This window comes from Sinocyclocheilus anshuiensis, unplaced genomic scaffold, assembly GCF_001515605.1.
Source record: "Sinocyclocheilus anshuiensis isolate Anshui unplaced genomic scaffold, SAMN03320099.WGS_v1.1 scaffold444, whole genome shotgun sequence".
Lineage (NCBI taxonomy): Eukaryota > Metazoa > Chordata > Actinopteri > Cypriniformes > Cyprinidae > Sinocyclocheilus > Sinocyclocheilus anshuiensis.
This window is the reverse complement of record NW_015555739.1, coordinates 340477-353566: the sequence shown is the minus strand read 5'-3', so window position 1 is coordinate 353566 and position 13090 is coordinate 340477. Positions and strand designations below refer to the sequence as shown.

The 13090-nt window shown below is 35.1% G+C and overlaps 2 protein-coding genes across 2 annotated transcripts in view; both read left to right on the top strand.

Annotated features, from left to right (window-relative positions):
- Positions 1 to 3904, top strand: part of ccdc171 (coiled-coil domain containing 171) — a 29804-nt gene extending 25900 nt beyond the window's left edge. Inside the window, exons 20-23 of the mRNA XM_016466655.1 lie at positions 590 to 644; positions 732 to 863; positions 1142 to 1294; positions 3437 to 3904. Of these exons, the coding sequence (XP_016322141.1) occupies positions 590 to 644; positions 732 to 863; positions 1142 to 1294; positions 3437 to 3580 (484 nt within the window). The 3' untranslated portion in view covers positions 3581 to 3904. The remainder of the gene's footprint in view (positions 1 to 589; positions 645 to 731; positions 864 to 1141; positions 1295 to 3436) is intronic.
- Positions 3905 to 5509: 1605 nt separating this feature from the next.
- LOC107673157 (zinc finger protein basonuclin-2) lies at positions 5510 to 12236 on the top strand. The gene is given in 5 exon segments (XM_074186954.1): positions 5510 to 5614; positions 9507 to 9569; positions 10246 to 10458; positions 11894 to 11922; positions 11924 to 12236. Coding segments are annotated over 5 exon segments (723 nt in total).
- Positions 12237 to 13090: the final 854 nt, after the last annotated feature.

Below are 13090 nucleotides of genomic sequence, written 5' to 3'. Positions count from 1 at the left end.
AGAGGTTTGATTGTGCTTGATGGAAGTCCAGCCAGAAGAGCATTGCAGTAGTCCAGCCTAGAGATGACAAGGGCCTTATACATCCTGTAAGGGTGTACTCACACACACTAGGCACGGTTGCCTTGAACCGAGCCCGAGCGATTATTGCGATTTATTTTTTTGTCTCCTTTGAGATAAAATATTTACCCTATGAAGTCCCCATGATATTTTAAATTAATATTTCAATAATTAAAAACAAATTTGCATGATCACGGTTCTCTTAATGGTCACATGACAAGCAGGTAATCAATTACAGTATTTTGTTTTTAGTAAATTCAGTATTTTTCTTTTAGTATTTAGTATTTTTTTTTTTTTTACGTTTTATTTTGCTATTATTTTGCTAATATAATATTTGCTAATATTTGAATTTTACATTTTTATCATTTAATTACAATATTCTATTTTTAGTACATTTTTAAAGGCCTCATTTTCGTTATGCAAAATACAATTTCTCATTTGTTTCTTACAATTTTAGATGAAATGTGAGCTGGACTTCTTGACAAGTTTCATGATATTCACTCAGGATATTACACTGCATGCATGTTTACAGGAATAAAGAGTCTCTGGTGAGCTACATGAAATCTGTGGAGGAACATTTACAAGAGGCAAGAACACACATTAACAACATTAAAATATTAAGGATATATTTGTTTTTCTGTTCTGCATGTCTTCATGTTTTCTTTGGTTTTCAGATGAAAGATCATGTCATTCTGTCCAGAAGAGCCTCTTCACGGAATGATTTCACCCTACAGCTCTCCAGATTGTCCCTCATACCGTCAGACTTGCAAAGGATCATGGGAAACCCAGAGACAGAAGCATGTCAGGTGCAAACTCTCACAAATCACATTCTTCAGCTTAGTATGCAAAGTGCATATTGTGCTGATGTGGATGCATGCTTCATACTTAGTTGCATGCCGATTCACACTTCTTTACTGAGCTTGCATGCTAGGTATGCATGCTGATGCATACTTCATATTAAACATGCATGCTAAGTATGCTTGCTGAAGTATGCTAAGTGCATACTTTGTGACAGTCAAATACTCCCCCTGCCCTACCGTACAGTGTGAATGAATATCATACTAAGAGTGTGTGTGTGTTGTAGCGTTTGGTGATGCGTTTCCTGGAGCTGCAACAGCTAGTGTGCTCAAAAACATCATCTCAGGAGAGAGCGATCTCATCATATGAGTCTCACATCACGGCGCTGAAGAGTGAACTACAGGACGCCTGTCTGCAGGAGAGAAGCGGCTGTATACCGGTGAGAGCCAGTGGTGGAAAAGATGTTATTAATGCTGAATTTTAGTATTGATTATTACAAATGAAAATCATTTTTAGGCTATGACTGTCGTCTATTTGTGAACTAAATCTGCTGTGAAAGACAGAGCTGTTTAGGCCCAGGCATTTGCATGTCCAAATCTGTATAAAAACTATTAACATTAAAATAACGCAAATTAATGCCCATGCATATTTTGTTGCAGTTTGAAATGTTATAAAACTAGTATGTTTGCATAGCGTTCCTTTTAAAATGTTAACAGTATTTTCACTTGTTTGCACATTTTACTTTTGCACACACAGTGAGACTCTTATTAGACAACTTAAAAACTGGAAAATGTATACTTTGATCCTCCTTAGTTCTGCAAATCATAACCACACTCTTATCGGGATTATATAAAATATCATGTTCAAGACAATAATCAGAACACATAGTTAAAAGCTGTTGAAGCCCAGCACTACTAGGACTAAACACCACAAGATCATCTGCATACATAATATGATTCACTAAAGTGTTCCCAATCATACACCCAGTTTTACAAGCATTCAAGCATTCAGATAGATCATCCATGTAAAGATTAAACAGAATTGGGGACAAAATCCCTCCTTGTCTCACGCCATTACTAACCCCAAAAGGGGCAGAGACTTTATTGCCCCATTTTACTCGCATCATCTGGTGGGCATAGCAATAAACCAAGATTCTCACAATGTATTCTGGCACCCCTCTTTGTCTCATTTAAAAAAAGAACTTTGCATGGTTAACCCGATCAAAAGCTTTAGGTGCATCAATGAAATGCATTAAGACTGATGAGTTTTTATCCCTGTACTTATTTACTATTTCCTTCAATGCATAGATGCAAAGATCAGTACCGTGTTTGGCCTTAAATCCAAACTGGTTATCTGTAGAATTAATGAGCACATTTATCCTATCCAGCAAGATTTTTTCCCATACTTTAGACAAAATACTAGCTAAAGCTATAGGTCTATAATTATCTAAGTTACCTACCGTTCAATACTTTTACTGGAGTAATATTTTATTAGGGTATCTGTCACTTAAAATTTAAAATGAGTATTTCTACTTTTACTGGAGTAATATTTTATTAGGCTGTCTATACTTCTCACTTAAAATTGACAAGTACTAATACTGCAGTAATATTTTATTAGGGTATCTGTACTTTTACTCAATTAAAATTGATGAGTACTTTACTGTAGTAAAATTTTATTATGGTATATATACTTCTACTCACTTAAAATTGACGAGTACTATAACTGAAGTAATATTTTATTAGGGTATCTGTACTTTTACTCAATTAAAATTGGTGAGTACTTTTACTGTAGTAAAATTTTATTATGCTATATATACTTCTACTCACTTAAAATTGACGAGTACTAATACTGAAGTAATATTTTATTAGAGTATCTGTACTTTTACTCAATTAAAAGTGATGAGTACTTATACTTTTACTGCAGTAATATTTTATTAGGGTATCTACATTTGTTCAATTAAAATTTAAAATGAGTACTAATACTGCAGTAATATTTTATTAGGGTATCTGTACTTTTACTCAATTAAAATTGATGAGTACTTTTACTGTAGTAAAATTTTATTATGCTATACATACTTCTACTCACTTAAAATTGACGAGTACTAATACTGAAGTAATATTTTATTAGAGTATATGTACTTTTACTCAATTAAAATTGATGAGTACTTATACTTTTACTGCAGTAATATTTTATTAGGGTATCTGTACTTTTACTCAATTAAAATTGACATCGAGTACTTATACTTTTACTGGAGTAATATTTATTGTGTTATCTGTACATTTATTCAATTTAAATTAAAAATGAATATTTATACTTTTATTGAAGTAATATTTTACTATGGTATCTGTACTTTTACTCTAGTAAAATTCAAAATGAGGACTTTTATTGGAGTAATAATTTATAAAGGTATCTATGTTTACTCAATTAAAATTATTACTTTTACTGAAGTAATATGTTATCATGGTGTCTGTACTTTTACTCACTTAAAAACGAGTACTTATACTTTTACTAGAGTAATGTTGCATATTTGTGTGTGAGTTATGTAGTCTCTGTGAACTCTCTCTCTTTGTTTTTCTGGTAGTTGCTTGCGTCCTCCGACCCGTCAGCAGAGGTGGATTATGGGACGTGTTTTCTGACAGATGCTGCGGTCTCACTGAGAGGCTCCTCCAGAGACTCGCTCTCAGATCTCCAGAGGAAAGTCAGAGAGAAAACACTGATGAACTGAAGCTGAATCACTGTGAGACAGACAATCACACGCTCACATTCACAGGAGCGTTTCATCTTTATAATCTCTGGTTTCTCATTTCCTGTGGAGGATGTGTAATAGTGACACTGTTAACTAGTGTTATTAAATCTGCTGTGGTTTATTGATTCCAGTGCTGCAATGTTTCTCACACTCACATACACAAAACAACAGCGAGGGGAGAGTGGGGTAAGATGTGTCGCACCCTAAAACTAGTACAATCTGCTTTTTTATATATTTTTTTGCCTTTCTAAATGTACGCTACTGGCCAGAAGTTTGAAATTATTATGAAGTCTCTTATGCTCACCACCAAGGTTGCATTTATTTGATCAAAAATGCATTAAAAATTGTGAAATATTATTCTAATTTAAAACAGCTGTTTTCTATGTGAACATCTGTTAAAATTTAATATATTTCTGTGATCAAAGCTGAATTTTCAGCATCATTACTCCAGTCTTCAGTGTCACATGATCCTTCAGAAATCCTTCAAATATATTGCTTTGCTGCTCAAGAAACATTTCTGATTATTATCAATGCTGAAAACAGTTGTGCTGCACAATATTTTTGTGGAAACCGTGATATATTTTATTTTTCGGGATTCACAGATGAATAGAAAGTTCAAAAGAACAGCATTTATTTGAAATAGAAATCTTTTGGAACATAAATGTTACAAATGTCTTTACTGATTTTTTTAAATTATAGAATTAAAAATCAGAGCATTATTTATTATTATAAAAATCAGGGCACAAAAATAATGATGGGTAAAGCTAAAGTGAAGTTTAAGAACCAAGATTTGAAAACGTGAAATCACCAAAATGTATACAATTTAATCAATCAACAGCAGTGTTTATTAAAATATTTATTTGCATAATAGATGTTTTATTTTACATTAAGCAGAATTATTGGAAGTTACTTATCTTTTTTTTTTTCTCATAAAAGCTGCAAACCACATGTTCTTTCTTTGGTCTGGTGCTTTTAAAGCTTAATTAATGCCTGATTATATGAGTCAGTGACAGTGACTGAGTTTTCACGCAGATGCTGGATGTCAGAGGAGCGTGTGCGTGTGTGTGTGTGTGTGTGTGTGTTGCTGCTTCATAGATGCACAATCCTCACCTTTCTGTGATAATTCACCTTTTTGAGATTAAAATAGGTTACCTGCAAGATTTGCGTAGATCTGATGAGAAAGTGTTTGTTTTCCACACATGAGACGGATGCAAACTTGAGCGGGTTCAATTCTGTACAGCTTTCAAACGCTCCTGTGTGTTTTTGTGTTTAATACACACGTTGCAGAGATGGAGACGCGTCTCCAAACTTAGGGAGTGCCTGTTTAATATTTATGGGAATCAGGGTTAGTACAATTAACTAAAACCATTAAAAATGATTACTTAAAATAACATAGAAAACATTTTTTTATTTCAGACGGACTTTTACAACTTGTTTGTACAAGTTGTTTGAACTGAAATGTGTGTTGGCAGTGTGTGTACACAACCACCCTATAATGATAAAAATCCACCGGGTGTTTTTTTTTTGTTATCTACTAAAATTTTTAGCCCTTTCTCAAATCGAGCCACACAATTCTGAAAACAAAATAACAAATTACAAACGCAAATGTAAGTCTAAAAAACAAAATAACAATTCAGAAAGCACAACAACAATTCAGAAAACACAATGACAAATTCGAAAAAAAATAACAAGTCAGAAAACACAACGACAAATCAGACAACCCAATACGGGGTGTCTATTTACATTTAGTTAAAAGTGGCTGTAAACCATCAGCTCCAGTGGCACAGATGGATAAGCACGTGTTGTCGGCTTTTTGACGCGATCGACCCGGGTTCGATCCCGTCTTTTGCCAAACTTTTTTTTCCTCCCTTTTCAAATCTCGTGCAGGATTCAAAAAAATGCAGGATCATGGATCGCTCTGTCGCTGGAGATCTGCTGGTGTTTCTGAGTAAGATCGTATCTGGACAGGGCTCGGTTCTGATGGGCATCGATTCAGTCCACAGACTCGGTTCTGTGCGCAGGTATCTGTACTAACACTGATCACCTGCTGGCGTGGATGCTACTTTACACACTCCTGTGTGTTCTGATGTACTCTAAAAACATCTGTGAAATTTACAGTAAAAAAACAGCAGCTGTGGTTGCCTGAACTTCATCACAAAACATACAGCAATGTTTTAAGTTCAGTGTTATTTTATTACTATTATATTTTAACATTTTGAGTCAGCTTTTATTGTTCTATTCTCATTTTAATTTTAGTATAATTTTTTTGTAATTTTTTGTGCATTTTCTTCATTTTTTCAATTTATTTTTTTTGTTGTTAAATATGTTTTGTTTAATTTATTCAGTATTAGTTTATTTAATTCTAGTTAGTAATTTTAGTGCTTCAACTTCAGTCAGTTGCCAAGGCAATATTTCTAATATTCAGTTTTTCATGTAATATTTATATATTTTATTTAAACTTTTTCAATTACCAAAAATGGTTGTGATGGTTTTAGTTTTAATTCATGATAATAACTTTAAGTTTTGCAGATTGAACTTAAATGTACAATAAAAAAACATCTCATTAACTGAAATAATGTTAATGTACCAAATTACTAAAATCTGTTTTTTTACCTTTTATAATATACTGACAAGCACCTTAAAAACAGAAAGACATATAACATATTATAAAAAACAATAAACATTAATTTAACATAAAAACCCAATGTACATAACTGAAAATAAAAAAGATTAAGAAACATAATTATTTCATTTAAATAGAATTCTGAGAATGTGTTTTCCTCCACTGTAAATTATAAAACAACTTTTTTTTGACGAAGTTGACTTTATTACTTCCAAAAACTGTACATTTAACAGTATTTTACTGTAAAATTACATAACGTCCCATTAGATCTCTTACAGTTTTCCACCGTATTTTCTAAGGGAACTTACTTCTAACCAATTAACAGGATTTTACCATATTTGTAATCTTTAATTATTAAAATTAGTGTCATTTTTTTACAGTGTGATTTCTGTGGCATTGACGACACCAAACAGATTCACTAAAATAATGGTTGTTTTCAAACATGTTTCCCAAACTCTCACGTCATTGGTCAACATACAGATAGCCCCGCCCCCAAACTCACATCATTGGTTGAGTCAGACACATCGAGTCGTTTATACTCGTAACAGGTCATTCCATTATAACTACATAATTCTTTTCAAAATGTGGGGTCAGTAAGATTTTTTTAAAGAAATTAGTAATTTCATTCATCGAGGACACGTCAAATTGATCAAAAGTGCCAGGAAAGACATTTCTAATGTTTTGTAAGATCAGTGTTGGCTAAGTTACTCTAAAAAAGTAATTAAGTACTAGTTACTAATTACATCTTCAACAGTGTAATTAGATTACTGTACAAATTACTCTCTCCAAAAAGTATTTAATTACTAATTACTTTCTAAATCCTATATCAAAGTTAATGAATGATACAAGGATAGACACGAAACCGTTATTTTAATTCTTTCAAATAAATAATACATAACTACATAAATTATTCTGGTCACACTTTAGATTACTTTTAACTAACTATAAACTAACTTCCAATAGCAACCTCGACAAGTTAATGATACAAGGATAGACATTAAACGTTTTTTTTTTTAATTCTTTCAAATAAATAATACATAACTACATAAATTATTCTGGTCACACTTTAGATTACTTTTAACTAACTATAAACTAACTATCCACAATTGTGTTGTATTGTATATAAATGTTCTACAGTCTATAAACAGTATTGAGTTCAATTACATAAGAAGTAACTTACTTTTTTAGAAGTAATCCCTTACTAATTAAATTATAGTAACTAATTACTTAGTAACTAGTTACACCCAACACTGAACCATGGTAATCAAAATTTCTGCTGAAATTCATATAAAAAGTCCTATAAACCAAGGATTCCCAAACGTTTGTCAGCCAAAAAAAGTGTAATTATTTTTATTATTTTTTTCACAACATATTGCATTTTCACAGTTTTCTGATGTTGGTTAATGGTTGCATGATATGCAGGTACAATTTAAATAGTTAATCTTTTTTTTTAAGTAGTGTTTTAATTTGATTGACTTTATCTTCATTTTACATTTAGTTAATTATTATAGCTTTTCAGTAACTCACAAACCCTCTGCAGTTTCTGGATTCTGATTGGCAATCAATTATTAGTATTATTAGTATTTTTTATCATTCAGCTGGAAAAAAAAAATCATGAAGAATTTCATGAAGCATTTTGAATGCTTCAAAAATGTACAAACAAACAAGTTAAATCACTAAAGATGTTTAGAAAGACAATAAACTTACAATAAATTACAAATACAATATATAAATAAAAGCAAATAATAATAATAATAATAATAGCTTATGCTTATCCAGAAGTGAAATAAGCTTTCTTAGTTTTGCCCAAGAATGAGTGTTTAAAAAAAAGTTCTTTTTCTCTTAAAGTTGTCATATTAAAACTTTATTTTTCTATATTGTTATAATTTTTAGCATGAATGGGACTTAATTTGTTTTTCCACCACACATTTATGCGTTTAATTCAGCTCAGACTCAAAAATCAAACTTTGTTTTGCTAGTCATTTTCAGTTTTTGCCAACTTTATATTTTAAAAACGATTTAATGACAAAATTTGAAAATGTCCTATTGACTAGTGTTCTTTTACAATTATTTATGTTATTATAGAATTATTAACATTTGAGCTAGCTTTTATTTTTTATATATATTCCGTTTTTATCATTTGTTTGTTTTAGTCGTTTTGTTGTGTGCTTTGGTCATTTTTATTCATTTTTTATTTTTAAAACTATTTCTATTTATCTTTATTTTATTTGAGTTTTAGTTCTTCAACTTAAACTTTTGTTAGTTATTTGCCAAAACAACATTTAAAATTCAGTTGAAGTTAATTATTTAACTAAACTAAATAAACTAATTATTTAACAGTTTATTATTAAATGTTTGCGGTAACAACACAGCTATTGACTTTAAATGTTCATACAAGAATCTGAACAAGATGGATTTCATACCACACTGTAAATGCTTTGTTTTCTTGAATTTATTTTCATTTATAGTAACATTTGATGCAGCATTTTAAAACGGAGCTAAATACTAAAACCTTAACTCGCGTAAAATGTGAACACCGTTTTACCGCCGCCTTACAAACAGTGAGATTTGCTCCAGGAAAGTGTCTAAGAGCGTTTAATCTCTCTAGAACTGTAAGAAAAGTCTCTGTAATATGTACATATGGGGCTGTTAAAATGCTGATCAGCACATTTGAGGTCTGCTCTGTGCTTTCAGACGTGTTTCTGTGCACTTTTAGCCCAGAGCTCTTTGAATGTGTGTTTTAAATCCACCAGTTGTTTTGTATTTCTCTCTCTCTCGCTCTTCAAGACAAAGGAACGCTCTCGTCCAATCAAACGCAGCCGCTCTGCTGTTCTCATTAGGAGTGGGCGGAGTCTGGCGGTTTGCAGAGACACTGATCGTGATTAGGGCTCTTAATATTGACTTGGGGCCCAATGATCCCAGCAGGAGACTCTAGATACGGACTAAACCCGGCAGAACCGACTCCGGCCCGTCTGGAGACACACACAACTCCAGGAGGTATCACACATGTGCATATTCCACCGTACTTCATATTTTTGAGAAATATGCCGTCTATGCATCTGAAATGTTCATGTTTATTAAATGGCTTCATGAGATTTATTTCAACAGAAAACATGATTCACTCAACTAGCGCAGTTTAACTGTTAAAACTCAAACTAGAATGTTAGTTTTTATGTTTCGTTCATTTTGTTGGCGATCAAGAACAATTTTGGTTGAATTTTTCCTGCATTGTTCGTCAGTATGTTGAGGTTGATTGCTCATAGTTTGTGTCTCGTTTGACAGATGGACAGTGACGAGTCTCTTCTGAAGCGAGATGAACAGACCACAGCTCTGAAGATGAAGGAGGTACGGATGGAGAGTTCATTCGTTGATTCACTAAACTACATCATCAACTTCATAAATAAGGTGTCAAATTTACCGGAAATATACTTGTGCTCTGAATTACATTTTTACTCATTTGGATTCTTTGTGTGTCTTGTTGATCTAACTCATCAATCTAATCAAAAATTGAATTGTGTGTGTGAGTGTGTGTGAGTGTGTGAGTGTGTGTGTGAGTAAGTGAGTGTGTGTGTGTGTGTGAGTGCACAAACACACACACACACACACACACACACACACACACAGTATTTTTTGCAGTTAATTTCCAATGTTTTTACTTATAATTTTAATTTTGTAATTTCTGTATTAGTATTTTTGCACTGCGAAAGCAATAAGAAAATTTAAATTAAATAAATTAAAAAATAAACAATGATATTAACATATTATAATAATATTCAGATTCATAATAATCAGAAATGTTTCTTAAGCAGTAAATCAGCATATTATACTGATTTCTGAAGATCATGTGACACTGAAAACGTGTTATTAAATATTGTAATTACCTAAGATTAATGAATGTTCAGAAGAATTTTTCATTAGCAGTTTATGTTAACTAATGAATTAACTAATGTTAACTAATGAAGCCCTAATGTAAAGAGTGACCGAACAATAAAGAATTAAAACACTTTCAAACAAGATCTAGTTGTGCGCTCCGGCTCTGCTGTGTTCGGGGCAGGTGGAGATCGTCCAGAGTAGCGTGGTGTTTGACATCAGCAGCCTGATTCTGTACGGGACGCCGGCTCTTCCCGTCCAGATGAAGATCCTGCTGATCCTCCTCACACACACACAGGTGCTCAACATCATACACACACTCGGCTGGGCACTGCGCGATTACGTGAGAGGATACATGCTGCAGGTAAACACACACACACACACACACACACACACACACACACACACACATATATATATATATATATATATATATATATATATTCACTATATGGACAAAAGTATTGGCACACCCCTTTCTAATGAACATGTTTGACTACTTTAGCAATTTCCATGAGTACAAATCTGAATATTTAAGCATATAGTGATCTTCTATGGAACTGTGTGCTTCTAATTTTTATAGTGACACCGGAGCCTTTTCTATTCTAACATGACGATGCCTCTGTGTATAAGGCAAGGTTCAAAAAGAAATGATTGATTGAGTCGGTGTGGAAGAACTTGACTGGTCTGGTGTGACTTTAAATGCAGACCTTGAGCCAAAAATTCATCGCCAAACACCAATGACTTGTACATATGCGTTCAGTCATTTTAGACACTCCCAAAACTGTTGCAGCAGAGATGGAAATACAGTTTTTAAATACAAGAATTATGTTTCCATCTCTGTTGCCACAGTCGTTAAGCATCTGAAATAATTTATTTACAGTTTGTGATGCAGCTACAGTCAGATCTAGTACCGCTTCATCTTTCAACAAATGTTTCTTTGTGACTCTCCATGACACTGTGCTTCGCTTTCAAATAAAGACCTCCGACACAATCCGGGCTGCCATTAAAAATAAGCTATCCACTTGTTCCTTACGCTGGGATCCTTGTGATATCTGTACAAAGACGTGAACGAGCTGTTCCAAACGCGTCAAAGCAAGCGTTCTTTCACTGCATTTATCCTGAAGACAGACTCATATCTGTTTACTGTGTCCAGTGTAGACAAGATAGCAGCAGTGATTATAATTTATATTTGCTTTTGACGCGACGCGAGACTCGCATTCAGCTGATCGAGTCAGTCGTTAAGCATCTGAATGCCGGTGGGCGGGGCCTATGGTGAGAAGATGACTATTCGTCGATGTCTTGCTCTGAAGGCGTGTTTATGCAAATGGTTGTGCCCGGGTGACGTCACCATGCACCGCGGATCTAAAAGGAGCCATTTTTGGAGCTTGATTAAATAAATGCTTTGTTTATAATGAGGAGGACGTTTGAAGGTGTAAAACTTGCAGGATTTTATAATGGTACAAAATCTCTTATGTGCCAAAAAATCAAGGCAAATTTGATTTCTCATGTCATGACCCCTTTATGATAAACAAACTTATTATTACTTGTCGGCGCCAATAGCCTCTATATAGCGACTTATAGTGTCGTTGCACTTCGGGCGTCCCGAGTTCGAGTCCCAGCTCGCGGACCTTTCCCAATCCAATCTCCCACTTGGCTTTCTGTCTACATACATACTACATCTTAATAAAGGCAAAAAAAACCCACCAAAAATAAATCTTTGAAAGTTTTTAATGCTAATAAGTTATTGTTACAGTTAGCACTGTTGGTTTGAACGGGGCTTAACTCTCATCCTGCAGGACTCCATGGGGAAGGTTCTGGATCGCTGGGTCCATGAGCCCGGAGGATGAGGTCGTGACCTTGCGTTAGTTTCTGCGTTTTGGGGAAACCAAATCCATCGTGGAGCTCATGGCTGAGGAGCAGCAGCTCCGCCCAGAAACCCATCGCGGCCCCTCGTTAAAACTAAGAGATAAACCGCCCTCCAGAACACATCACTTTGAGAATCTCCCAGGAGGAAGTCTAGCGTTCCTGCAGCCATTTCACTACATCAGTCCATCCGTGTTTCCACCCTCGCCGGCCGTGGAGCATCATCCGGCGACGCAAAAACTACAGCGGCTCAGCAAACGGAACATCGCAGACTAAATCAGACCCAGAAACAACAGAGACGGCGCAGCTGAAAGAACATCGCTGATACGAAGTTTCGTAAAACACTCACAAAATGAAGAACAACGGCATGTTGACCCAATCGCAGACTCTTCTGAAACACGCGAACGCCGCAACAGCTCGTCCTCGAGTAAAGCCTGCATGCGTCAAGACGTTTTACGATAAAGGAACGCTGAAGAGCTTCAATGCAGTGCACTTGAAGATCAAACATCGCTGTACCGTCGACGGCTGCACCACGATGTTCAGTTCGCTGCGCAGCCGCAACCGACACAGCGCTAACCCCAACCCGCGACTGCACGCCGCGCTCGAACACGCGACACACAGATTCATCACTCAACCACGTCGAACGGTCTTGCGCAAAACTACCTCGCCAGTTTCCATGGCGACGAAAAACACTGTATTGACTGCCCATCAGATTCCAGGAGGGGGAGGAGCTACAGGCCATCGTACGGCCAATCAGAATGGCCTTAGCGATGCGAATAACGTGACGCCGAAAAAGAAGTCACGGAAGTCCAGTACACCGTTGAAGCTTAATCGAGAAACTCTCAGTGAGGAACATGATTGCTTATCACCAAGACAACCGGGTGACGGTCTCCATGGCAACCAGTTACCTGTGACCAACAAGCATACTCAATACAACTACCAACAATTTTGTAAAAGAGCGTACGGTTACCATAGCAACCGCCACCTGGAAGAGATTCCAGGAGCGTATGGCGAATGGAAAGGCAGGTGTCGACCTCTACTAAAGGTCAAGGAGGAGCCGTGTGATTGTAGAGGTCACCACCGTAGCAACCCGTGACTGTAGAGGTCATCACCGTAGCAACCTGTGATAT